Source organism: Mastigoproctus giganteus, chromosome 2 (genome assembly GCF_048544385.1).
Source record: "Mastigoproctus giganteus isolate SK-2022 chromosome 2, ASM4854438v1, whole genome shotgun sequence".
In the NCBI taxonomy this organism is placed as follows: Eukaryota; Metazoa; Arthropoda; class Arachnida; order Uropygi; family Thelyphonidae; genus Mastigoproctus; species Mastigoproctus giganteus.
The window spans coordinates 154,165,823-154,192,820 of NC_143576.1; the positions used below are offsets into that span (position 1 = coordinate 154,165,823).

The following is a 26,998-nucleotide window of genomic DNA, read 5'->3' on the forward strand; positions in this document are numbered from 1 at the left end:
TATTTATTTATAGCTATTTTCTACTCGCACATTCTTGCCATTGAGATCAGAGTAATTTCCCGAAAAGTATTAGTCTAATCATAATTTGTATTGTACCATTGGGTCATAGTTATGTTCCCCATTTAATTTTTTTTTTTTTGTCATCCTAACTTTTTATGTTTGGTTCAGTGAACCCTATAAGTTCAGCATGGCTTAATAGGTAATGTCCTCATTTTATTTTATTTTATTTTTATTCCTTTTCCCATGAACTGCATTTAAACTTATTTGGAGGAAGGGGGAAACCAGAAAAAAAAACAAGTCAGAGGCAAATTAATAAAAGGAAGCTTAGCTGAAACTTAATATCTGTGAAATTTAGACCCACTATAATTTCACTTAATAAAAAATTTGTTCAACTGAAATAAAATAGTACTGTTGAGAGAATGTCATGCTTCTCGAGACCTCACATTCAAAATACTAAAATGATTAGTATACTATTAGGAAATTGATCATGATTTTTAGTATTAGAATTAGTTATAAGATCTGTTGGATATCCTAATGCCCAAAAAGGTACAAGTCAATTTTAAAATATTAGTAGAGCTTGTGGAATAATGAAGGTAAAGGATTTTTATCCTTTTCCTTTCTTATTGAACACATTTGTGCTAGTGTTGAATAAAGTTATTTTAGATTAGTGTAAATGAAGGCAAATCAAGCCACAAAGTATTAGGAATTTTCTGTAAATTTTGTTCTCAAATCTTAGAAACTCTAGTTTTGCAAGTTGAAATACAGTAGTTTCTAAAATGAAGTGCAGATAGGATTTATCTATCAGTTCATTTCAATCCTCAAAGCTCAGACACAGCATGGTTTTGTTAAGGGGAAGTCTTGCCTGACCAATTTGATTGGATACTATGATGCAGTCACAAAAGAACTGGATGCAGGGAATAACTCTGATATTATATACTTGGATCTTAGAAAGGCTTTTGATACTGTTGCACATGGAAGACTGCTGCACAAATTGGAGCAGTGTGGCATTGGAAGCAAATTGCTGTTATGGATAAAGGGGTGGTTGAGGGGGAGAAGACAGAGTGGTAATCAATGGACACTGCTCATTGTGGACTAATGTTATTAGTGGAGTCCCTCAGGGCTCAGTGTTGGGTCCATTATTGTTTTCTGTATTTATAAATGATATTGATTGATGGTATATCAAGCTTAATGTCCAAGTTTGCAGACGATACGAAGGTTGGCAGGGTTGTCAAGGACACTACTGACACCATGCTACTGCAACAGGATCTGGAAAGGTTGAGCAGATGGGCTGAGAGGTGGCAAATGAAGTTTAACATTGACAAATGTAAAGTACTACATATGGGAAACAGCAACCCCAGAGCAACATATCAACTCTGTGGTACTACACTGACAGTGGTAGAGAATGAAAGGGACCTGGGGGTGGTTGTGCAGGCAGATATGAAGTTTTCTGAGCAGTGCAGACGGGCTGCAAGAGTAGCTCATGGTATATTCTCGATGATATATAGGAATTTTTCTAGCCTGGATAAGGAGGTGATTATTCCCTTGTATAAGGCAATGGTCAGGCCACACCTAGAGTACTGTATACAGGTCTGGAGGCCTCATTTCAAGAAGGATGTAGGGATGCTGGAACGAGTACAGAGAAGGGCAACAAGATTAGTGAATGGAACAATGGGGTGCTCTTACGAAGAAAGGCTTAAGTTTTGCAAATTACAGTGTCTGGAGACTAGGCACCAGCGAGGTGATCTGATTGAGGTGTATAAAGCCTTGAATGGTTTGAGCATGCTCAATGCTGATGGGATTCTTCCTCTAGCTCAGAAAAATCACCTGAGAGGGCATAAATTCAAATTGAGGAAAGACAGATGTAGGATAGACGTGAGGAAATTTGCCTTTAGCCAGCGGATGGTTGGTTGGTGGAACAGACTTCCATCCCTTTTCGTGGAAGTTGATAGCCTAAATAAGTTTAAGGCTCAGCTGGACAGGTATTTCGAACGAATAGAGGGGTGAAGTGGAAGTGGATATTTTTTATTTATTTTTATTTTATTTTACTTTTTTTTTTTTTTTTTTTTTGGCTGATGCTGCATAAGCTTGCTTTCTTGCATCAAATGCCTCTACTAATGCTAATGCTAATCCTTGAGTGACTGGGGTTTGCATTCACTGTAGAATTTATCTTACCTCTGTGCTGTCAGTAGCTAGAAAAATAACTAAAATAGTGGAACTTTCAGTGGAGAAAAATAGGAATTTTAATAGGGATCTTAGTACTTAAGACCTTGGAGAGTATTCATTAGTGCTTCCCCAATTATCTTGTTTAATTTGAATCTCTCTCTCTCACATGCACACAGTGATTTAAAGTTATGCATGAACACTCAGAGAAAGCTCCAAAGGTATTTATCAAGGAAACACTTCTACACAATAAGAGTGTAAATATGTTACATAGCAAAGGCTTGGTAAAATGTTCGAATGATCCCTCGTCAGTGTGTACGCATTAATTGTGTCTCAATCAAATAATGTATGCATTCCACTTATCAAAAAAAAAAAAAAAAAAAATATATATATATATATACACATACACAATGGAACATGCCAACAACTGTAATTTTAACATGATTCCAGTCATGTCTTTTTCGCACAGATCTGGTGTTGTTTTTAGTTTAATTTTACACATCATCATGAGTCCAAACTATGGGCCATAAATTCTAATAATGGGAGGAGAAATTTAGACTGAATTGCAGATATACATATTTTTTTTTTTTTTTTTTTTTTTTTAGCCAGCGAGTTGTTAATTACTGGAATAAGTTGCCTCTAGGGTAGTTGGGGCTGACAACTTGGGGGGAACTCAAAGGTCAGCTGGATAGGTGCCTGCATAAGGAGGGAGTAAAATAGGTTATTTTGTTTATTGTTTTTAGTTTTAATTATTATTATTTTTTTAAATTTTTATTTCTTCTTGCTGTGTACCAAAAGCCTTGTGCTTTCTTGTACTATTTGATTAGTACTAGTATATCTTAGAGTATTCATAAGGCTTTTCTCCAATTATCCAGTTAGGTTTTGACATTCAGGTGAAAATGTAGCAGTATACCATCCTATCGAAAGTATGCCTCTGTCTAGAACTGTGCTTAATATAATATAATATATTAATATTAAATCCACTGAGTGAACACTGAATTATAACCACCTACCTAATACTGTGTTGGCTCACTGTTCACATGGATAACAACACATTTGCCTAGGCATTCACTCCACTGGATGCCCGAAGATGCCCATAGGGATCCATCCATGCCGCATGCAAGGCTTTCCACAGTGTCAGAACAGATGACAGTTGTGTGTCCATGCACCTCACCTCTCATTCCATAACAACCCACAGGTATGTTCAATTGGATTGAGGTCAAGTGAATTTGGAGGCCAATCAAGATGGATGATACCTTCACTGTGTTCCTTGAACCACTTGTGCGTAGTGTGTGCCTGATGACATAGCGCATTATCATCTTGGAAGATCCTGTTTCTGTCTGAGAAGAAATGCAACATGGCAGGGTGCACATGGTCTCCTAAGAGATGCCAGTAGACCACATGAAACGTTATTCGACATGCACCAGGGATCTTAGTTCTTGCCAGCAAAACATGTCCCAAATTAAGCAACCACACTCACCTTCATGGATATTGGTCACCATGAACAATGGGTCCATGGACTTATTTTGCTTGCACCACACACAAAAGCATCCATCAGTGTGTTGCACTAGGTATTTGGACTCATCTGACCAGCATATTTATTTCCAGGCTTCCATTGTCCAACCAGAGTGTTGTTGACACCACAGAATTTACCATTAATGATGATCAGTTGTGGGGAGAGGGTATCTCTTGGGTCATGCTGTGGAACCTCGTATGCTTGAATGTGTGGTGCACTGTCATTTGGCATATTGTTCTTGCATTCCCTATATTGTATTGTGATGTCAACTTTCTCACGGTGATCTGCCATTCAGCCCATATAACTTGCTGCAGCATAGTTCATTACAGATGTGGTGGCCATAATTCAGTGATTACTGAGTGTATTTAGTAATGATAATAATAATAATAACATATATTAACAATAAAGTAACAATTATAACACCTACAAGACTTCTCATTACTATAAAATACAATTAACGATATATATTCTATGTATTTGATGTATTTCAGCAAATGCTGCAATGCAGTTTCTTGGAGGCTCTTGGCATTTAGTTGGAAAAAAATGGGGGGGGGGGGGATGATGCTAATTCCATCAGATTGGAATTAGCATAATTTATCAGCAAAAATCATGTACAGTAAACCCCCGCTATTCGCGGTTGCTGATTTAACATAAAATGAAACCTAAAAAAAATGTGAATTTTAAAGCGCCGTGAACATTTTCCGCCATAAAAAAACATGGGCGTTGCTAAAATTTATCTTTTCCGGTCAAAACAGCGCTCAGTGGGTGGGGGAAGAGGGGTGACAAAATCGCGAGCGTGGATGTTTCTCGCTAATCCTTGTTCGGTATGTGTTATGCTCTTGCCATGGAAGGTTTCGTCATTTGTTTTTAATTTATATGCTTTTAAAATTGAATAAATTTATCAATTTATAAATTGATATGCTTACAAAATTGATAAATCTACCATTTTGCAGTGTAAAAGACTTTTTCGAGTGTGTTAACGGAAGAAAGTGACTTTATTTAGACAAGTTCTTTCTAACCCGTACAAAAATATGGCTACGAATAACGAGGGAAATGTGAATGTGAAATTATCAAAGAAGGTAATGACATTGGCGAATAAAATTGAGCTATTAGACAAAATTTCTAATGGTGAAAGTGTCTCCTCAGTGCCAAAACATTATAAAATCAATGAGTCAACGGTACGATCAATCAAGAAATCGAAAGAAAAAATCCGCCATAGTGTCCGTGAAAACGCGCTAATTGCTTCAAAAATTTGCTCTGTAACTCGTGATGTTAAATTAGAAAAAATGGAAAAGCTTAAATCTGTGGATAGAAGACCGAACTCAAAATAAAATTCCGTTAAGTTCACTAATCATTCGTGAAAAGGCAAAACTCCTTTATCAACACTTTAGCGAAACTGGTGATAGCACTGGCGGGATAAGTTTTTTTTTTTTTTAGCTAGCAAAGGCGCTGGTTTGAAAGATTTGTTTGAAATTTCTAATAAATATTACATTTAATATTAAACTGTTTCTTATTTACATTTCGATGCCATATGCTTGCATTTCACTATGTACAGTCATTATGAAGGTACATATAATACATACATAGACAAAATTTTAGACTAGTTTTTCTTATATATTTCATACTTTGGAACGGAACCCCTTTATTACTATGGGAGCCATAACTCAGTATTCGCGTTTTCAGTATTCGCGGCATTTCTCAGGAATGTAACCCCCGCGAATAGCGGGGGTTTACTGTATACCCATGTAATTCGATTATTCATATCGAATCCCTTATAACTAAAGCTTTCACTGATTTTGGAACAAGAATAAGTATACCTTTAAAAACTACACTTTTACACTCATTAAAAAAGAACTTTCTTAATTTTTTAATCTTTTTTTATAAGTGCAAGATTTTAAAAATAAGTTAAAAAGAATTAGTTTAATCCTTGAATTGAAGTTTTAAATTACCAAGGTCTCCATTAAGAAGATATCTTGTGTAAGATTCTGTCTTACACATGGGTAAGATTCTGTCGTACACAAGATCTCCTTTTTCATATTTTAATCTTCAGTTTTGTTTAAAAAAATTTCATAAGTGATATTTTATGTTAGTTCTAAATTTCTGCATGCTCTCACTATGTAAAGAAATTGATAATTTTTTTTTTTTTTTTTTTTTTTTATATTGGTAGGGTGATCCAGAAGGTGCACATGCTCAGATGCCAAATAAAGGTACTTTTTTCGCCCCTTATACTTATGCTTTTTGTTTTATTAACATGTAACACCATATTTTTTTGAAACAACCTTAAATTCTTTTAAATGACAATATGCTGATAATTGCATATATTATAATTGGCTCAGGAGAATAATGAATGAAAAAGTAATCTGAAACCCGTATTATGAATATAACAGTTCATTAATACATGTAGATATGTATAGTATCTTATGTTGGGCAGCACCCGAATGTCAGTTGAGATCTGCCTTGGTACTCTGTGATGAATGTGGAACTCTGAAAAAAGGCCAGAAATGTGTGTAATGTTATGATTGTATTTGTAAACAACCAAATAGACAGTGTGCATGTCTATTTAGTTGTTTCTGGCCACTTTCTTCCCAGTGCCCTTCTACACCATGAAGAGTTGAGCCACAACTAAGAAAAAAAACCATGGTGGGTTTCGATATCTCATACTGAATGGTACCAAAAGAGTTTGAGATCATTAAAAAATAATAATAATAAATAAATAAATTAAAAAAAAATTTTTTTTTACAACACTCGCAACTGTGCTCGCCAAATTGATTGAATCAAAAAAGAAATGTTTGAACATGTAAATAGAATTATTTATTGTATTTATTCAATTTTTTATCTCATACACCGGAAAAATTATGAAAGCGTGCAATTTAAAAAAATTTTAAAATTATAAAAAAAAAGAGAGGAGACAGCCATAACATCAGTAAGTTTTATCTCTCGAGCATCATTGCCACAATGGATGTCTTCAGCTGATAAGTACGCCGCTGCAGAGTTTGAAGGCTGTGGAGATTTAGAAGGGGTCGGCTGCTCAACCTTATGAAAGAACATATTAATGGATGACTGGATGGTGGCATTTTTTCTTTTCATCGTAGATTTCTTTGTAGCAAGCATATCATTCACTCCTCTTAACTTTTAAGAATCGTTTGCTGTTAGGATCCATCTTCTCAAACTTCACCATTGATGATGCAATTTCACGAAATGCCATTGCCATCGCTTTGGTGATGAAGCATTTTGGCTCCTCATTTGGTTCATCTTGAGCATCATCAGCATTTTCTTCTTTTACTATCGCTGCCTTCAAGTCAATAAGTTCTTCGTTAGATAATTCCTTCTCTTCTTCCTCTATCAACTCCTTCACGTCTTTGGCATCAACCTCCAACTGAAGTAGCTCTGCAACCTTTACAATCTTATCTGTAACCTCTTCATATGATTCATCTTTTTCAAATCCTTCAAAGCCTTTTACTTTCCGTGGGCATATTTTTTTTTCCATGCACCATTTAAACAACTTTTAGTAATTTCCGCCCAGGCCTTGTTAATGTTTAAGATGGCGTGGTAAATATTGTAAGAGTTCCAAAAGTGTCTTAACGTAAAATTTTTCTCATCATCTACTGCTGATAATGCCTGAGGAAAATGTGCATAAATAGTATGCTTTTAAATTTGAAATAACACCCTGATCCATAGGTTGGATGAGTGAAGTCGTGTTTGCCGGTTGAAATATGACTCTCACGTTCGAATCGAAATCATCTAGATGTGTAGGATGTCCGGGAGCATTATCTAATAGAAGCAAAATCTTGAAAGGAACGTCGTTGTCTTTACAATATTTTTCAACCTCGGGAATGAAGCAACATTTAAACCAGTCCTCAAAGAGAGATATTGTTATCCATGCTCTCTGGTTCGATTGGAAATGCATGGGTAGGGTGGCTTTATTGATGCCCTTAAATGTAAGAGAATTTCCAGAATGGTACACAAGCAGTGGCTTTAATCTGTAATCTCCCACTGCATTAGCCCAAGCAAGAGCGTGGCAGTATCTTTTGAAGCCTTGAAACTTGGCATTGTCTTTTCCTCTTTGGCAATGTATGTTCTCTCCGGCATTTTTTTGCCAATACAGAGCAGTCTCATCAACGTTAAAAATTTACTGTGTTGAATAGCTGCCTCCATCAATAATTTTTTCCAACACATCACAATTTCTCTGCAGCTGCAGAATCGGCACTGGCGACTTCACCGCATACTTTAATGTTTTGGAAACCAGTGCGATGCTTGAACCTATTAAACCACCCGTTGCTTGCCACAACTTGGTTTGGGGTTCACCATACTTATCCTTAATATCTTCATAAATACTTGTTGCTTTTGCTTATTTTACCGTACTTGAAGTTATGGTCTTCTTTTAAAAGGAAGCAGAACTTTTAACAATTAAATTGAAGATTGAGATTTTAAACAGACTTTCAAAGGGAGAAAGTGGGTCTTTGTTAGCAAGATTTTTTGAGGTTGGAAAGTCAGCCATAACAGAAATTAAAAACAACAAGGAAAAAATTTTAAAGTTTGCATCAAAATTTGATTTAGATGGTGGTGCAAAAAAAAAACAAAAAAAAAAAAAAACAACTATGAGAACAGCTAATGACCCATCCCTCAAAGATGCTGTTTGTTGTTGTAGTTGGATTCTGAAAGCATCAGCAACTAAGACCATATTATTCTGTGTATACTGTCTGTAAATTGCATGTTCTGTGGTCCATTTTCTGTTTGCTGGACGAAACGCTCGAGATTTGGGGAGAAAAACCATGCCACTCTCGCCTGGCACTGATTAACTCAGCCACATTGTGAAAAAGGCCCATAAAAATTCCTCCAGTCATTGACGGGACTTGAACTCAGGTCTTTTACACACAGGGTGGGAAGAGCGGTGTTTCTACCAACTATGCTACCCACTGGGGCTAGGTACGAGCTGAATACTGTCCACCTCAACCACTTTTGCTGAAAAGAGTGAGAGATCTGGCAACGAAGAAACAAAGTTCAAAAATGGTGCAGCAAAAAATAAGTACAGTAATTATTTTCTTAAAGGCCTATACTTATGTGTTATTGTGGCTGAAAATTCCCTTTGTGTTTTTACTTATGAATAAAAATACTTTTGTACCACTTAGTGTTTTTATTTCTAAACTTGCTGAACCTTTTTTTTTTTTTTTTTAGTCTCCAGAACTGTATTTTTGATAAGTTTGAAAATCCGAACAAATTGGAAGTCCAAATTATCCCTGGTCTCAATTAGTTTGGATTATCAATGCTCTGCTGTACTGCATTGATACATCTCCCCCTTCCCCCATAGTAATCCTGTCGTATAATAGTTGAAGAACTTGCTGATTGGTAAGCACTATATTTTCATTCCTTCTTTTCTGTCTATAAGCAGTCTTAATGGTGCAGATTTTGGGTGCACACACAGTTGCGATCCTGCAGAGCACCTTACAATGGGCTAAAAGATGGAATTGCTTATGGGCAGTACAGTCAGTCCTCGTATAACACGTGTTTACACTACACGAATTCGATCATACACGATTTATAAATAGGGGAACAATATTGTATATAACACGAACCGAATTCGCTTATGCCCGATTCGCCTTTGTGTTTACAAGAAATGGCAGTCAAATGCGGAATCACCCCAACCAAATGCAACACGGTAGGAATGAAGAGAAGATTCTGAAATTGTATTTGTTTTTGATATCAGTAAAGGGGAAACACATTTCACCATAATAACGTAAAAACCAGCACAATTCTAGCTATTGGTATTATCACAAATGCAATTAGATCGAGTTTACTATCAGTTTATAATAGATTTCACTAGCAGGAATGCAACTGGAAATTGTTTTTATTGTTTTATGGTAGTAACCCCTTGAAATGTGCTTTAGTAAAATGTGAGGTGTTAATAGTGTATCTGTGCCTTTACTGTGATGTTTATTTAGTTGCTACACGTGCGCAGCTTTGTTTGTGTGTATCAAGCGTGCCTCCTTGTGCCTCCTTGTTTTGTAATTCTGCTTTATTCCCTAAAAATGAGTAAAATACTTAAAAGGTGTGAAAAGGAAGCGTCCTGGTGAAGACACTGCAGATTCAGAGAGAAAAAGAAAAGCAATATCGATAAACAGAGGCGGACTCGGTTAAAAATTCTTAATCGGGAAAATTTATAGTGGCCTCATACTATGGTTTATGGCCAAAATCACACCGGCCTCCGGCCCACTGGGGTTTCCCCGGTAAGGCTTATGGCCAGTCCGCCTCTGTCGATAGAGAAAAAATATGAAATTGTGAAACGCTTTGAGCAAAATGAAAGACCATGTGATATTGCAAGTGCTACAGACCTAAATGAGGCAATGCAGAGAAAATAAAAACAACTTTCATAGCAGGAACAACTCGAAGTGTAATTAAAATCCATTAGATTAAGACACAAAGAATTGGAAGAGATGGAATGGCTGTCATCTGTTTGGATAGAAAATCGAACAAAAAACAAGTTTGCTTACGATATAAGCAAAAGCATTAACAATATTTTATTACATAATAGTCATAATAAAATATGTAATTATTTTATTATGATTATTGTGTTTGGTAATGTTTTGGTTACAAATGTATGTTCAATCTTGGGTGGTCGGCACCTAACCCTATTTTTCCCATAGGGCCTGTTGTTTATATTGCACGATTTTGCATTGCACGAGGGTTTCTAGGAACACAACTATCGTGCTATACGAGGACTGACTGTACTGATGTTTGTGAACACTTACTTTCTGGAAAGAAGAATGTATTTGCAAAGGCTGTTTTGATTGCACTAAACTTTACTGAACATGTTACATGGTCAGTGAAGTTTTGTGGGTTTGTTGATTTACGAGTTGATTTATTGGTGTCAATTTTTTTCTCCTACTGACAATCCAGAATGTACATGCTCCTATGCTCAACAAAGTTTAAGAAGCTTTAAAAAATCTTAAAAAGGTTTAGAACTTTTTTTTTTGAATAGTATTGCAAAAGTTAATAATAGTATCTAGTTTAAAAAAAACTATAGTTTGGTAGTAGGCTTTCTACTGAACACATTTAAATACTCTTAAATTTATGCTTTTAAGTAATTACAATAATTAAAGAAAACTTTTAAAACATTCACAAAATTAATTATAACTTGATACAGAAAAATTTCTTACTGTTTAAAGATGAAAGATAAGTAGTTCACTAGCTTATCTTATTACATTACTTCTAAATTCATTGTTAAAAAATAGTTTGGTTCTGTAATTTTTATTTTTTTCCCCTTTTTTCAGATTCTTCTTCTTCTTTGGAAACCTCATTGGATAATGGGCAGCTTAAGGTAGATTCTTCATACGCATGTATTATCACAGTTTATGCATTCAGATTCACCTTTGTCCTCCCCTCCCAAAAATAAACAATATTTGATATTTGAATTTTAGAAAAATCTATGCTATTTAAACCCCAGGAGTTATACCATATCATTTTGATTTAGTAGTTTATAAATTTTTAGAATTTTTTTTTTCAATGTAATGAGTGAATGAATCTTATGGCAGTAATTAATAAAGGTTTAAAATATGTGTTCAAATAAATTTTTAATATTTAAATTTCTTGTTATTCAGTAGGGAACATTATATTTCAACTACTAGAGCAGTTCAACTACTAAAATATGGATTGGCATTTGTGGATTTTGCTTTGGAACCTTGATGTCAGGCAAATACTGTTAACCAAAGGGTTGTGGTAGTGTGGGGTGGGGGTTATAGCAGTGTAGCAGAGATGTTAGTATGTTTCTGCATGTATAATCAGACCTTTACACAGGGGAAATTCAATGTTGTATATGAGATTTCTAAATTGTTTATTAAATGGGAAAAAATCTTCCCCACTTTGACTCTGATTCACTCATTGGAGGAACTGCAGTCACATTTCTTTACTATTTAGAAATAATTAAAACCCTTCCTGAACACATAGTGGGTGGGTGGGTGGGTGGCATGTGGGACTTCTTTCTCCTACCTTTTTTAGATCCATCTCTTATCTTCAGATCTTGTGCTGTCAGTTTCACAGGCACTGAAGAGTTCCTAAACAATATGTGCTCTTAGTATCTATCACTGCTGTCCCATAGGAATCTGGTTTGATTTGGAACCCCACAATTCTTTCAGTTCTCAGACATATTCTGCTAAGACTGAGTTCTTTTCTTTATAAAAGGGAAAAAAAAACATCCATATAACTTCAGATGTGACATTATGTTATTTTATTACTGTGTACTGTAGACAGCAGACTAACTTCCTGGACTGTGATATAATAAAATGTTCTTTTTTACATAATTTCTTATTTGTTTATAGTTAAACGCTTTCTATTTTTTATTTAGTTGTTTAAATTAAATTTAAAAATTTTAGTTGTTTAAATTGAGTGACAGTGATGCTAATATTATGTGGTTAACTGTAGTTTTGTAGTTATTATTAAGGTTAACTGTGGTTGTAAAAGCAGATATGTAAAACCAGGCGCCTCCGTAACCAGGTGGGCAGGAGCAGCAGTGCATAGCATGCGCTTCTTGATTAGACCAGGGTTCGAGCCTGTGACCACCAAATACGGAGGATGCAGAAAGGTCAGTGAATGACCACCGCATATCCCCGGAGCAATATGGCCCTAGTTGCTAATGCTCCTAAAAACAAAATAACAAACATATGTAAAACCATATAGAAAGATTTGCTGAGCCATCCCAAATTTTAATAAAATTATAAAATTGGACAAAGAGAAATCCAGCAATTTCTTTTTTTCATACAATTTATTGATGAGAAAGAGAAATTCATAGATTAAATTTAATGTGGTATTGTGAGGTTCAGACAATCCATACATGCTCCGCTTGTATTGTTAAGTAAGACTCGTGAATGTGGTATTGTTTATGATACATCCTGTAGAAGCAGTCTCTCCTGCTCCTGTAGAAGCAGGAGAGACTGCTTCTACAGGGATGGGATACACTTAAATAGAAAGGGTGCAAGAATGTTTGCTGATGCTATCGAAGCAGTGTTAGGTGGGTCCGAAAACTGCTAGATTGGGGGGATACAAGGACTAATAGATTAACAGTAGCCACTGGCAGAGGTGAAAGTGATTCTTGCACTACTTCTATTGGAATGAGCAGCATCATATGGAAAATAAGATACAGGATATTTCAGAGACTGCTGGGAGTCATTGGGGTACAAGTAAACACATGGGTTGTGTTAGGGTAGCTAAGAAAAAGAACAGGTGCATGTATACTTGCGTGTACACCAATGCTAGGAGTTTGGTAAATAAATTTGATGAATTTGAGGAATTGCTCAAAGCATCAAAGGTGGATATTGTTGGGATATCAGAGATGTGGTGTCACACAGATATAAGGAATGCAGGACTGGAATTTGGGGAGTACAACGTCTACAGAAAGGATAGGAAGGTAGGAGGGGTTATGCTATTAGTTAAGAAACACACAAAATCCAAGGAAGTGAAGCCAGTCGACATCGCTGGACAGTGCAGTGTCGAGTCAGTTTGGTGTGACATAAGCATTGGGAAATCAAAATTGAGAGTAGGAGTGTGGTATAGGCCTAATGACTCTGATGAGTATAAAAAGAAACTGTACAGGGAAATAGAGTGGGCCAGTAAATCAGAGAGTCTTATAATGGGGGATTTTAATTTCCCAGATATTGACTGGAATTTGTGGGTTTGGTCACTCACACACTAGCAAGGTTTTTGTGGATTTATTGGATGATTGTTTTCTAAATCAGCATGTTCGGGAGGCAACTAGAGGGAACAATACTCGTGATTTGATTATCAGTAGTGATTCTTCATGCATTAAGAATCTGCAGATACAGGAACAACTAGGTGGCAATGATCACAGTGTGCTGAAGTGGGATTTACTCAAGGAGGTAACTACCATCAGGGGTAAAGGGAAGGGTTATTACTTTCGTAAAGGCGACTACGGCGGTCTAAGACAGTATTTAAATTTTATACAGTGGGACCAACTGATGCTGTTACCAACAGCAAACTCAAAATGGGAAGCATTCAAAGAACTTATCTTGGAAGCTACTAGGCTTTACACACCAACTAAGAAATATTGTTCAAGGTTAAGGCCTAAATGGATGTCAGATGAACTAATGAGACATATGGCAGAGAAGAAAAATGCATGGGATACATATAAATTAACACGTGACACAGAAGCATATGATAGATATAAGTTGATCTGTAACCAAGTTACAAAGGAGGTTAGGCAGGCGGAGGCAGATTACAAGAAATCTTTGGCAAGGGATGCAAAGAAAAACAGCAAAGAGTTCTTTACTTATGTAAACTCTAGAAGGAAGGGGATGAATCAGATTGGTCCACTTGATATCGATGGTTCAACTGTTCATGATCCTGCTCAGGTAGCTAACAAACTAAATCAATATTTTGCATCGACATTCACACATGAGGAGTTATTCAGAAAGGGAAATGCCATAGATGAAGTAAACACTGGCAGTGAGCTAGATGATCTTGTAATAATTGAGAGTAAAGTGGAGGAGAAATTGTTGAAGATAAACAAGAAAGGCACCTGGGGTGGATGGGATCTATCCAGTTATATTAAAGGAGGCAGCAAAGGAAGTAAGCAATCCATTAGCCATAATTATGAGAGCTTCCTTGGACTCAGGGGAGGTACCCACAGACTAGAGATGTGCAAATGTAACCCCAATTCACAGAAGAGGATCAAAGGCTGACACAAGTAATTTATAGACCTGTGAGTTTAACTTCTGTTCCAGGAAAATTAATGGAAGCACTGGTTAAAGAAGCACTGCAGGATCATCTTGACAAGAATTCAGTTATAGCTCAGACACAGCATGGTTTTTTTAAGGGAAGGTCTTGCCTGACCAATTTGATTGGATACTATGATGTAGTCACAAAAGAATTGGATGCAGGGAATAACTTTGATATTATATATTTGGATCTTAGAAAGGCTTTTGATACTGTTGCACATGGAAGACTGCTGCACAGATTGGAGCAGTGTGGCATTGGTGGCAAATTGTTGCTATGGATAAAGGGATGGTTGAGTGGCAGAGGACAGAGAGTAGTAATTAATGGACACTGCTCATCGTGGACTAATGTTATTAGTGGAGTCCCTCAGGGTTCAGTGTTGGGTCCATTGTTGTTTTCTGTATTTATAAATAATATTGATGATGGTATATCAAGCTTAATGTCCAAGTTTGCAGATGATACAAAGGTTGGCAGGGTTGTTAAGGATGCTACTGACGCTATGCTGTTGCAACAGGAACTGGAAATGTTGAACAGATGGGCTGAGAGGTGGCAAATGAAGTTTAATATTGACAAATGTAAAGTACAACAGCAACCCCAGAGCAACGTATCAACTCTGTGGTACTACACTTACAGTTGTAGAGAATGAAAAGGACCTGGGGGTAATTGTGCAGGCAGATATGAAGTTCTCTGAGTAGTGCAGATGGGCTGCAAGAGTAGCTCATGGTGTCGTATCAATGATATACAGGAATTTTTCTAGCAGGTATAGGGAGGTGATTATTCCCTTGTATAAGGCAATTGTCAGGCCACACCTTGAGTACTGTATGCAGGTCTGGAGGCCTCATTTCAAGGATGTAGAGCTGCTGGAACGAGTAAAGAGAAGGGCAACAAGGTTAGTGAACGGAACGAAGGGTTGTTCTTACGAAGAAAGGCTTAAGTTTTGCAAATTACAGTGTCTGGAGACTAGGCACCAGCGAGGTGATCTGATAGAGGTGTACAAAGCCTTCAATGGTTTGAGCATGCTCAATGCTGGTGGGATACTGCCTCTTGCTCAGAATAATCACCTGAGAGGGCATAAATTCAAATTGAGGAAAGACAGATGTAGGATAGATGTGTGGAAATTTGCCTTTAGCCAGCGGGTAGTTGGTTGGTGGAACAGACTTCCATCCTTTGTTTTGGAAGTTGATAGCCTAAATAAATTTAAGGCTCAGCTGGGCAGATATTTCGAACGAACTGAGGGGTGAAGTGGAAGTGGGTTTTCTTTTTTTTTTTTTTTTTTTTTGGCTGATGCTGCATAAGCTTGCTTTCTTGCATCAAATGCCTCTACTAATGCTAATAAATATTATAAAGTTGTAATTAAACAGAATGACTGTTTCATGAATAAAACTAGATTTTTAGTAAGTCTTCTGTAAAGTTATAATCTTTGTAATTAATTGATAATAAGATAACTATATTTGCCTTTCACTTTAGGTAATGACAGAAAAAGAAAAAAAAAACACTTAAAGGAAAAAAAAAAAAAAACTGAAATGTAATGCACTGCGTACATGCCTAATTTTGGAAGTATGCTATTTAGACACCACCTAATAAGAAAACGTTTTATCAATATCAGATTTTCAGCATATGTTTTGTTGGTCCCTGGAAAGCTTTTAAGATCAAGCATAGCCTCTCCTCTGACCACAGAAATCTTCATGTAAATGAAAGTATATTTCATATATTACTCCAGAACGAAAAGTTCGATTGAGGCCACATTTTCCACCTATACAGGGTCCAGTTACATTATTATGACCACCAACCTAGTATCCAGAATGGGCCTTTCGTAGCATGCACCGCAGCCAGCCGCCGTGGGAGGGACTCGATAAGTCTGCGGAAGGTTGCTATGGGTATCTGTAACCGTGCAGACTGCAATGCACTCTGGAGTTCCTGTAATTTCCTTGGTGGAGGATCCATCCGTCTGATGTGTCAGTCGAGGTGGTCCCATAGATTTTCAATTGGGTTAAGATCTGGGGAATTCAGTGGCCAAGTAGCTTGAAGTCTTCGTCATGCTCAAACCACTCGCGGACAATTCTGGTGACATGGCATGGCGCATTGTCCTGCTGATAGATACCATTGCCCCTGGGGAACACAGTGAACATGTACGGGTGTATCTGATCAGCAATGATTAATAGGTGACCATTTGCATTCATGGTGTCTTCCAGAGGTATTAGTGGACCCAAGCCATGCCATGAAAACATTCCCCAGACCATAATGCCACCCCCCCACTAGCTTGCTTTCTGCCAACAGTCGTGTCCAGGTGTCTGTTCTCAGAGGTTTCACACCTAATACACCACTGTCCATCCACTCGGTGGAGCAGAAACCGTGACCCATTGGAGAAGGCCACCCATTGCCACACAGCCGGGTTCCAGTGTCAGTATTGCTGTTCGAACTGATGGTGTTGTTTGTGATGAACGGCCGTCAGCATGGGTGCTGTCATCTGCTCTGGAGCCCAATGCGCAGCAGGGTTTGCTGCACTGTCATGTTGGAGACCTTTCTGGTGCCCCCACGGTTCATTTGGACTGCCAGTTGAGCAACAGTAGCATGCCAATCGGTCCTGACCAACCATTTCAGCCGACGTTCACCTCTGGGATCAATGACGCATGGGGCTCCATAGTTGGTATGTTGGGTTGTCAAAACTGTCCCATTCGTCCAGTCTTAATACACTTTCGCCACTGCAGCACAAGAGCATTTCACAAAGTCTGCTGTTTCAGAAATGGTGGCACCCCGGTCCGATAGTCGACTATCATGCCTTTTTCCAGGTCTGATAGGTTGTGTGCTTTGCCCATGACAGAGGCTGTTACTGTGGTCACTGATGCCAAACATCAAGCCTTATATGTGTACGGTGTGTGAACTTGACATGTGCGCTGTGTGATTCGCTAGGCGTGTGTGATGTCTGCAATGGGGGGTGGTCATAATATTGTGACTGGATTCTGTATTTCTTTTTGTTGGTCCTGGAAAATTTCAGGCCCAGTTATTATTTCACAGCCCTCATTCCCTCTCTCTCCTACAAAAATTGGTATAAATGTAAGTATGTTTTTGTATTAATTGACAAGAAAAATGCAGATTGCTGCCAAATTTTCAACATACATTCTGTTGATCCCTGTGATAGTTCAACATTAAATTTTGATTTCATAGCATTCCTTTCCCAGTGCTCCCCTTCAGATTTATTAATATCAATTTGGAACAGGGACTTGATCCAATGGAAAATTCAGTGCTTACTTAATATTTTAGAAATCTTTGTAACAAATTTTCATGTCAGTTGATTGACTTATTTTGTTATTAATCATGAATTATTATTATTTGCTAATGTGCATAAAATATAACACACTGTGTACATTAAGTAACTTTTCTTTTAGAAATTCTGTTTGGACATGTGCAGTAAACCTTGAACTTTAAAATGCTGTATCCTAAATAGTAATAGTGGCATGTGATGCAAGAAATCAAGCATATGAGTTTATGTAGCATTAGCCAAAAAAAAAAATTTACGCAACCATTCTCTCTAAATGTTTGTCCAGTTCCTCTTTAAATTTATTTAACCTATCAACTTCCACAACGACAGATGGAGGTTTGTTCCAGCAATTAACCACCCGCTGGCTAAAGGCAAATTTCTGCACATCTATTCTACAGCTGTCTTTCCTCAAGTTGAATTTATGCCTCCTTAGGTTAATAATCTGAACAAGTGGAAAAATCCCATCAGAATTCGTAATCTGAACAAGTGGAAGGATCCCATCAGAATTCAGCGTGCTCAACCCATTCAAGGCCTTATACACCTCAATCAGATCACCTTACAGGTGCCTAGTCTCCGGCTGCTGCAATTTGGAGAACTTAAGCCTCTCCTGGTAAGAGGATCCTTTCAGTCCCCTCACCAATCTTGTTGCCCTTCTCTGTACATGCTCAAGCAAATCTACATCCTTCCTAAAATGAGTTCTCCAGACCTGCACGCAGTACTCAAGGTGTAGCCTGACCATTGCCTTATACAGAGGGACATCACCTCCTGTTCCCTGCTAGCAAAATTCCTGTATATCACTGACAAAACCCCATGACCTGCCCTGGCAGCCTGCCTGCATTGCTCAGAAAACTTCATATCTGACTGCACAATTATTTCCAGATCTTTTTCATTTTCTACCACCCCAAGTGTAGTACCACACAGTTGGTATGTTCCTCTGGGGTTACTTCTACCCATATGCAGTACTTTGCATTTGTCAATGTTAAACTTCAGTTGCCACTTCTCAGCCCATCCCCCCTCGACGTGGGCACCTGTACGTGGTGAGGGGACCTCCCAGTGATGCTGCTGGACTTCCAGACTAGCATCACTGGGATCCAACGCCCACAGCCCAGGTTCCAGGCTTACATCAATGGAATCCGGCGTGTTTGCCGTGTGCTGCGACCCGTGGAAATTCGGAAAGGGGGATCCTGGTGGTTGAGGGGCCCAGCTTCAATACACCACTTTGGCCCGTGCTTCGACAAGACGGGTGGTCCTGGAAGGCCCGGCTAGGATCAATTGGCTAGTAGGCTCGCCTGCGAGGGTCAACCGTGTCAATGCCACGCCCCTACCCTCATGGTCTGAGGGACAGGATTCAGGCGGCGGTGCGGGTATATTGTCTGGGTAGCCCTGGCATCCCACTCCCGAGCGCATTTATTGCATGCCGGGTAGTGGGCGTCCCTTTGGGCTCCGTGGTGGGTGGGGAGCCCGGGCACTGAACAATTAAAAAAAACTCTATGAATCCTGATAAACTCATTTCTTCAGGGGCCCCAACCCGGTCCCTATCTGCAAACACAGATGAAGACCCAGATAGTATTATTAGTACAAAGAGGCAGTGAACAGAAGTACCATCAGGGCCTGTTCCAAGGTTCCTAATTATGCACTCAACCGGTGAAAAACCAATTGGTAAAATGTCGCCCTTTTTTATTCAAAAAGGGTTAGATGGGTTAGCAGGTTCTCCCAAATCAGTTAAGAGGCTCCGTTCTGGAGACCTCTTAATTGAAACTAAAAATGACAGGCAATCCGAACATCTACTCCGAACAACATCAATCGGAGGAATACCTATAACAGTGACACCACACGAACACTCAATTCATCGAGAGGTGTCATTTCGGAGTGGGACCTTCTCGACGTAACCGAGGAGGAAATCTGCTCCGAATTAAAACCCCAGGGAGTTATTGCCATCAAGAGAATTACTGCGCGAAGGGATGGAAAAATTGTTAAAACCAGGAGCGTTATCCTGACTTTTAACTCTCCTAAACCTCCTGACGAGATTAAAGCTGGATACATCAACTGTTCTGTGCGTCTATACATTCCGAACCCTTTATTGTGTTTTAAATGCCAGAAGTATGGACATTCTCAAATGGCCTGCCGCGGAGTCCTTGCATGCGCTTGATGCGGTGCAAAGGACCACGAAACAACAGCATGTTCAGCCGCAAAACCCACCTGTATTAACTGTGAAGGCGAACACCCGGCCTACTCACGAGCATGCCAGAGGTGGAAAGAAGAAAAAGAAATTCAACGGCTGAAGGCAGAGCTAAATATATCATACCAGGAGGCAAGGAAATCGGTCAAACCCCTGAATATCAACAAACCTACCTACGCCCAGAAGGTAGCAGGGAGATGTTCCGTCGGAACTCAGACGGACATGACCATTCCTCCAAAGGAGTCTTTCATTCCCATCGCGCGGTATCTCTTAACTTCTCAAAAACCTGCACAAAAGGACCAATCAGCTGCCACTCCTATATCGGTACCTCCTAATGCTCCACAAGTAACAAAGATAATTATGAAAGAAAAGAATAAGAAAGGGGAAGTCCCCCCTAGTACCCAAGAAAAGATGGATGTGGAGCAGAAGTAGGTACCCGAAGATTCAGTTTTGGAACTCTTTGCGGAGGAGGAAATGGACCAGGGACAGCGTCCATTCTTCCCCAAAAAAGACAAATCCAAGACTGATAAAAGTAAGCCCTCAGCACCTCGGAAGCCGCCTGATGGACCCACCAAGCCAAAATAATGGCTAAATTCCTACAATGGAATTGTCGTGGATTCCGGCGAAATATTGATGACATCAAGGTCCTCCTGCAAAAGCACGAGCCAGTTTGCTTTTGCTTGCAGGAGACATATCTAAAGGCAAATGATGATCCCACCATGCACAACATCAGTTTTTCGAAAGGATAGAATTGCAGATGGCTCTCTACATGGGGGAGTGGCTATCCTTGTGGGTAACCAGACCCCAGTGCAGCCCTTGCTAATTACAACCAGCATAGAGGCTGTTGCAATTCGCCTTTCAGTGGGATTTTTATTAACTGTGTGCTCCATTTATTTGCCACCTGGGACTGACATCTCCCAGGCAGACCTTGATGATCTTCTAACGCAGCTGCCTCCCCCTTTCTTACTTCTCGGGGATTTTAACGGACATAACACCCTGTGGGGTAGTGCTAACATCAACGGAAGGGGACGAGTCATAGAGCGTATGCTCAATGACAATGACCTTTCCCTTCTAAATACTGGAACAAACACCTTCTTCCACATGCCTACCCATACTTTTTCTGCCATTGATCTCTCTATCTGCTCCCCTTCTCTACTCCCTTCACTCACCTGGGAAGTGGAGGAGAATCCATATGGAAGTGATCACTTCCCTGTGATAACCTTGTTACACAGTGGGAGACCATGTCTTCCCTTCAGGTTACCACGGTGGAAGATTGATCAGGCTGACTGGACTGCCTTCCAACATCAGGCAAATTTTGATCTTAGCACAGTTAGTCAAGAGCCTATCAATGATGCAGTTAAGTACATCACAGAAAATATTGTCCAAGCAGCTGCGAATGCTGTTCCAAAAACATCTGCCCGGTTTCCACCATTTCCCAAACCTTGGTGGAATTCACAATGCACAGCAGCCAAAAAGGCTCAAAACAAAGCGTGGGGGATATTCCGCCGATATCCTACCACGACCAACCTTATAGCCTTTAAACGTGCACGAGCCAAATCACGCTACATCCGTCGTCAGAGTCAAAAGGAATCGTGGATCCGTTTTACATCATCTATTAACCAGTCTACCAACTCTAAGGTAGTCTGGGAAAAAATCCGGAAAATGAAGGGTAAATACACAGCACACCCCTCATCGGTCCTTGAATATAATGGATGTACTATTGCAGACTCTACTGCAATAGCCAATGCTCTTGGGGAAACATTTTCTAACATCTCTGCAACGTCATCTTACTCCCCAGAGTTTCTGGTCTTAAAGTGCAAGACTGAAAATCAGCCCCTTAAATTCACATCAAATGGTTTCTACCCATATAATGGCCCATTTACTATCCACGAGCTAAAAACAGCACTTGCCCGTACAAAGGCTACCACTGGACCAGACAACATCCATTATGAAATGATCAAACATCTTTCACCAGAATCCATGGACTGTTTGCTTTTCATTTATAACAGAATCTTCCTTGAAGAGCACTTTCCGGATACCTGGCGCAAGGCAACTATACTTGCTTTTGCTAAGCTGGGAAAGGATCCTAAATGTCCAAAAAACTATCGTCCTATTGCTCTGACCAGCTGTCTGTGCAAAATATTGGAGAGAATGGTCAATGCTCGTCTCTTATGGTATTTAGAATCGAACAACCTTCTCTCCCTCTTTCAGTGTGGCTTCCGAAGAAACAGGTCCACACTGGACCACTTAATTAGACTGGAAACATCAATCCGTGATGCTTTCCTAAAAAGAGAACACTTGGTGTCCATCTTCTCTGATATGGAAAAAGCGTACGACACAACTTGGAGATTTGGTATTTTAAAAGACCTTTACAATCTCGGTCTGAGAGGCCACCTTCCCATTTTTATTAAAAATTTTTTATCCTGCCGTTATTTCCAAGTTCGTGTAGGATCCTCCCTTTTGCGGCCTTTTTGCCAAGAGGAGGGGGTACCAAAAGGATCTGTCTTAAGTGTTACGCTTTTTGCCATTTAAATAAATTCTATTTCTGAACAACTTCCTCCAACTATAAACAGTGCACTCTATGTCGATGACTTCAGCATATTCTCTCAATCATGCAATATGAGGGTTATTGAGAGACAACTGCAACAAGCTATTGACCGTGTTAACACCTGGGCCACGGCCAATGGTTTCAGGTTCTCACCGAAGACCGTTTGCGTCCATTTTTGTCGCAAACGTAACCTCCACCCCGAGCCTGAATTACGACTTGGACAAAGCACCATTCCAGTTGTATCAGAGGCGAAATTCCTGGGACTCATTTTTGACAAAAAGTTGACATTTGTACAACACATTCGTCAGCTACGTACGAAGTGTATGAGAGGGCTTAACATCCTCCGCTCTCTCTCTTCTACCTCTTGGGGTGCAGACCGATACACTCTACTGCGTCTGTACCGTGCACTTGTACGCTCAAAATTAGATTATGGGTCTCAGGTGTATGCATCTGCCAGAAATAGCGCTGTTTGTTGGCTTGACCCCATCCATCACCAAGCCATTCGTATCGCTACTGGTGCATTTAGAACATCACCTGTCCAAAGTCTGTATGTCGAAGCAAATGAACCATCCTTGTCGCTTCGACGAATGCAGTTGTCTCTACAATATGCCTTCAAGCCGAAGTCCCTGCCGGATCATCCCACGTGGACATCCGTTTTCGAGCCACGATGGGAAAATCTTTATAACACACGACGAATCGCCAATCGCCCATTCGGCATTCGTGTTCAAGAGCTACTCAATGAGATTAACATCTCGGTAGACAAGGTTGCTCGATCACCAAAGGAGCCACTTCCACCCTGGCATGCACAAACACCAGCATGTGACTTCTCGCTCAAGATTGCGACGAAGTTGAATACTTCAATTTCTGTGTACCTTCAGCTCTATTCACAACACTGTGCAGAACATTCTGACTTCTTGCCAGTTTACATAGACGGCTCGAAGTCAGAATCGTATGTGGGATCTGCTGCTGTCTTTCCAAATAATACCATATCATACCCCTTGACTGCAGCATTTACACTGCAGAGCTGCATGCCATAGAGTTAGCTCTAGATCACATAAGAAAACACCGTTACCCACGGTATATTATATATGCCGACTCAATGAGTGCACTACAGGCTTTATCAGCGATGTCACACACTAATCATCCAACCCTGTCCCGAATCCAGCAGATAATATACAGCCTCTATGAAAGTGGATTCGATATCCGCTTCTGCTGGATCCCCAGTCACATCGGGATTAGAGGAAATGATTTGGCTGACACTGCAGCCAAATCAGCAGCCCTGACGGATAATCTTGACCTGTTAGTCCCCTATACAGACTACAGGCAAGTGATCCGTAGTAACCTACAATCTCAGTGGCAAGATTCGTGGCATCGACTGATTACTACAAATAAACTATGTCAAATTAAGCCTATGATCCATCCTTGGTGGTCCAGCTTACGCAGGGATCGCAAAGAGGAAGTTGTTCTTGCTCGGCTCCGCATAGGACACTGTCAAATTACACACTCCTTTTTGCTGAGGGCTGATGACCCTCCTATGTGCGAGCAGTGCGACACCATTTTATCCGTTAAACATATTTTATGTGACTGTACCAATTTTAGAAATGCTCGTATTACCGCTTTTAACCATCTGACTGAGCCGTATACACTCAGTCATATTTTATCCGACAATGACAATGTGTCTGCTATTTTTAGTTTCCTAAAAACAGTAAACCTTTTTACTCATATTTAAAAAAATCTTATTATTTTAAGATTTACTACTGTTACTTGTTTACAGATATTTGTCTTTTACAGTTTATAATTGTTTTATACTCTGACTTAGTGACCTAATTCATTAGGTCACTGAATGTTTTACTAATTGTTTTGGCGCATTATAGCCTAAGTTGCTGATGCGCCAATAAAACTCAACTAACCAACCAACCAATCTCAGCCCATCTTCCCAAATTTTCTAGATCCTGTTGCAGTACCACACTGCCATTATTGTCATTAACAACCCTGCCAACCTTTGTATCATCTGCAAACTTCAACACTAAGCCTGATATACATTCATCAATATCATTGATAAATATACAAAACAACAGTGGAACCAACACCAAACCCTGTGGGACTCCACTAATAAAATTAGTCCATGAAGAGCAGCACCTATTGATTACCACCCTCTGTCTTCTCCCACTCAACCATCCTTTTATCCATTGTAGAAACTTACCCTTAATACCATTTTGCTTCAATTTCTTCCATTTGCAACAGTGTCAAAAGCTTTCCTGAAATCCAAGTATATGATATCAAAATTATTTTTTGCATCCACTTTCTTTGTAACCATGTTGATGATTAAGCTTCACACCAGCCAGAAGATAAATAAATTCAATACTGTAACTAAAAACACTTTATTTACAATAAAATAAGTATAAAATAGATATATATTTACAATAAAAATATAAATAACACTGATAAAATATACTAAAAATAGAAATTAAAAGCGATAAAATTTGCTGTAGCTTTCGGAGGCAGCAGTCTCCTTCCTCAGCAGCATATGTCTACTGTGTGGCACATCCTTAAATAGCAGATCCACGTCACACGGTTCCACGGTTGGAATTTTCCATTTGCGCACCGGGACCGGAAATGGCTCAGGAGCATGCTTCCTGAAACCGTTCATCATGTCCAAGAACGACAGTTTCCGGGAGGGGGGGCTGTAGACGTACACGTACACCCCTATCCCTATTAATAGTATTGCTAGCTGCCCCAATACATAAGCTTTCAAACCATTTACGGTCCCAGAACCCTTTTGCATTATCTGTGATGACAGCATCCTCTGGGGAAATTTGATGTTGTTTCTGCCACAGCAGACTTCCCATAATTTGCAGATTTTATTGCATTTACATGCTCCCCTAGCTGGTCTTTCAATCACCCACATAACACATCCCACAATCCGGGCATTTAATTTCGTACACCACCCCACTGCTGGCTTCTTTGCATATGGGGGTCCGACCTGGGAGTTGCACACAGCGTATCTGACACCCCCAAATTATATGTGCGATGTGGTCTGAAAGGCCCGGATAGTAGGGAATGTATGCGGTGCTCACAGGGGTGAACTGCTCATTACGGGTGGACTCTACTCCTCTAATGGCTCTGTCCAACACCCTCTGGGGATAGTCCCACTTCTTGAGGTCTGCTGTGACCCGAAAAATTTCATTATCTTTATCCTCAGGGATGCTGCAGTGGGACCACACCCTGTCTATTAGAGCCTTGACCACACTGTTTTTGTGTTGGTTGGCCTGTGCCGAGGTATAATGGGTATATTGACCCCGGCACATCGGCTTTCTAAATACCTTGAACTTAAGCCTGTCACCTTCCCTAATAACCAACATGTTAAGGAATGGCAAGGTTCCTTCTGCTTCCACCTCCGAAGTAAATTTGATAAAAGGGGAGCAACTATTAAGTACATTAAGCACCTGATCCTCCCCCCCTTTGTATAATTGAGAATGTGTCATCAACATATCTCCTCCATCTGCGCATGGGAAATTCCAAATCCCCAAAAATCCTGACTTCTAACTCTTCCATAGCTAAATTGGCCACTATGGCATTAATGGGGGAACCCATGGCTGTGCCATGGACCTGCCTGTACATGACATCTTGGAATACCATAACGGTACTAGATAAGCAAAACTCCACTCCTTCACAAATGTCATCAATACTTAGAGGTGACCTGGTACTTAACAATACATCCTTTTCTAAGGCCATTCTAACACACTGCAAGCCAAACTTAATGGGGATACAAGTAAATAGTGACGAACATCAAATGAAATCATTATCTCATCTTCCCGTATAGTCTGTCCTTTTATAAAGTCCACAAATTCCTTACTGTTCTTAATGACAAAGCTGGAAAGTCCTACTATGGGTGCAATTAGCTTAGCTAAGTACTTAGATAAAGCATACTTAGGACTGTTTATAAATGATATAATAGGTCTGAGTGGTATATCTACTTTATGTATCTTTGGGAGCCCGTAGAATCTGGGTAAACAACATCCAGCGGCATGTAACGACCAGTAGACCTCCTTAGATATCCATCCTGACTTTTGCCAACGTTGTAAAAGGCTATTCACTTGTCGTTCCCAACTAACCAAAGGATTACAGCGGGTAACTTTGTATAAAGCGGTATCCTGTAATAATTCTAATGCTTTACTATAATATTGTTCTTTGTCCAAAATAACCGTAGCCCTACCTTTATCCACTGGTAGGACAATAATATCGTCATCCTGCTTGAACTCCCTCAAAGCCTTTCTATGAATAATACTAAGGTTGGAGGGGGCCAGCTTGGCCTGACTCAAAATAGCCGCCACTCTAATGCATACTTCATTAGCCTGGGTTGCTGGTAACTTATAAACAGCTCTCTCGATGCCCATTGCTATTTCAGCGACCAGCGGTTTACTGGGCATCAAGGCAAATTTAGTACCCAAGTTCAAGACCCCATCCTGTTCCCTAGTAAGATGCTTGCTACTTAAATTACAAATGAAATTAGTACTACCATTGTTATGTACAATCACTGTCTCCTCTCCAATAATTTATGAAATTTACTAATTTGCCTCTGCTTATAAATACCTGCAATCTTAATCGTCTTCT

The 26,998-nt window shown here is 39.5% G+C and overlaps 1 protein-coding gene across 2 annotated transcripts in view; it reads left to right on the plus strand.

Moving 5' to 3' along the window:
• LOC150089673 (uncharacterized) overlaps positions 1–26,998 on the plus strand; it is a 389,737-nt gene that overhangs the window by 234,508 nt on the left and 128,231 nt on the right. For both annotated transcript variants that reach the window (XM_090389589.1, XM_090389590.1), the window contains 2 exons: positions 5,844–5,883; positions 10,945–10,991. In XM_090389589.1, coding sequence (XP_090245715.1) covers positions 5,844–5,883; positions 10,945–10,991 — 87 coding nt within the window. The remainder of the gene's footprint in view (positions 1–5,843; positions 5,884–10,944; positions 10,992–26,998) is intronic.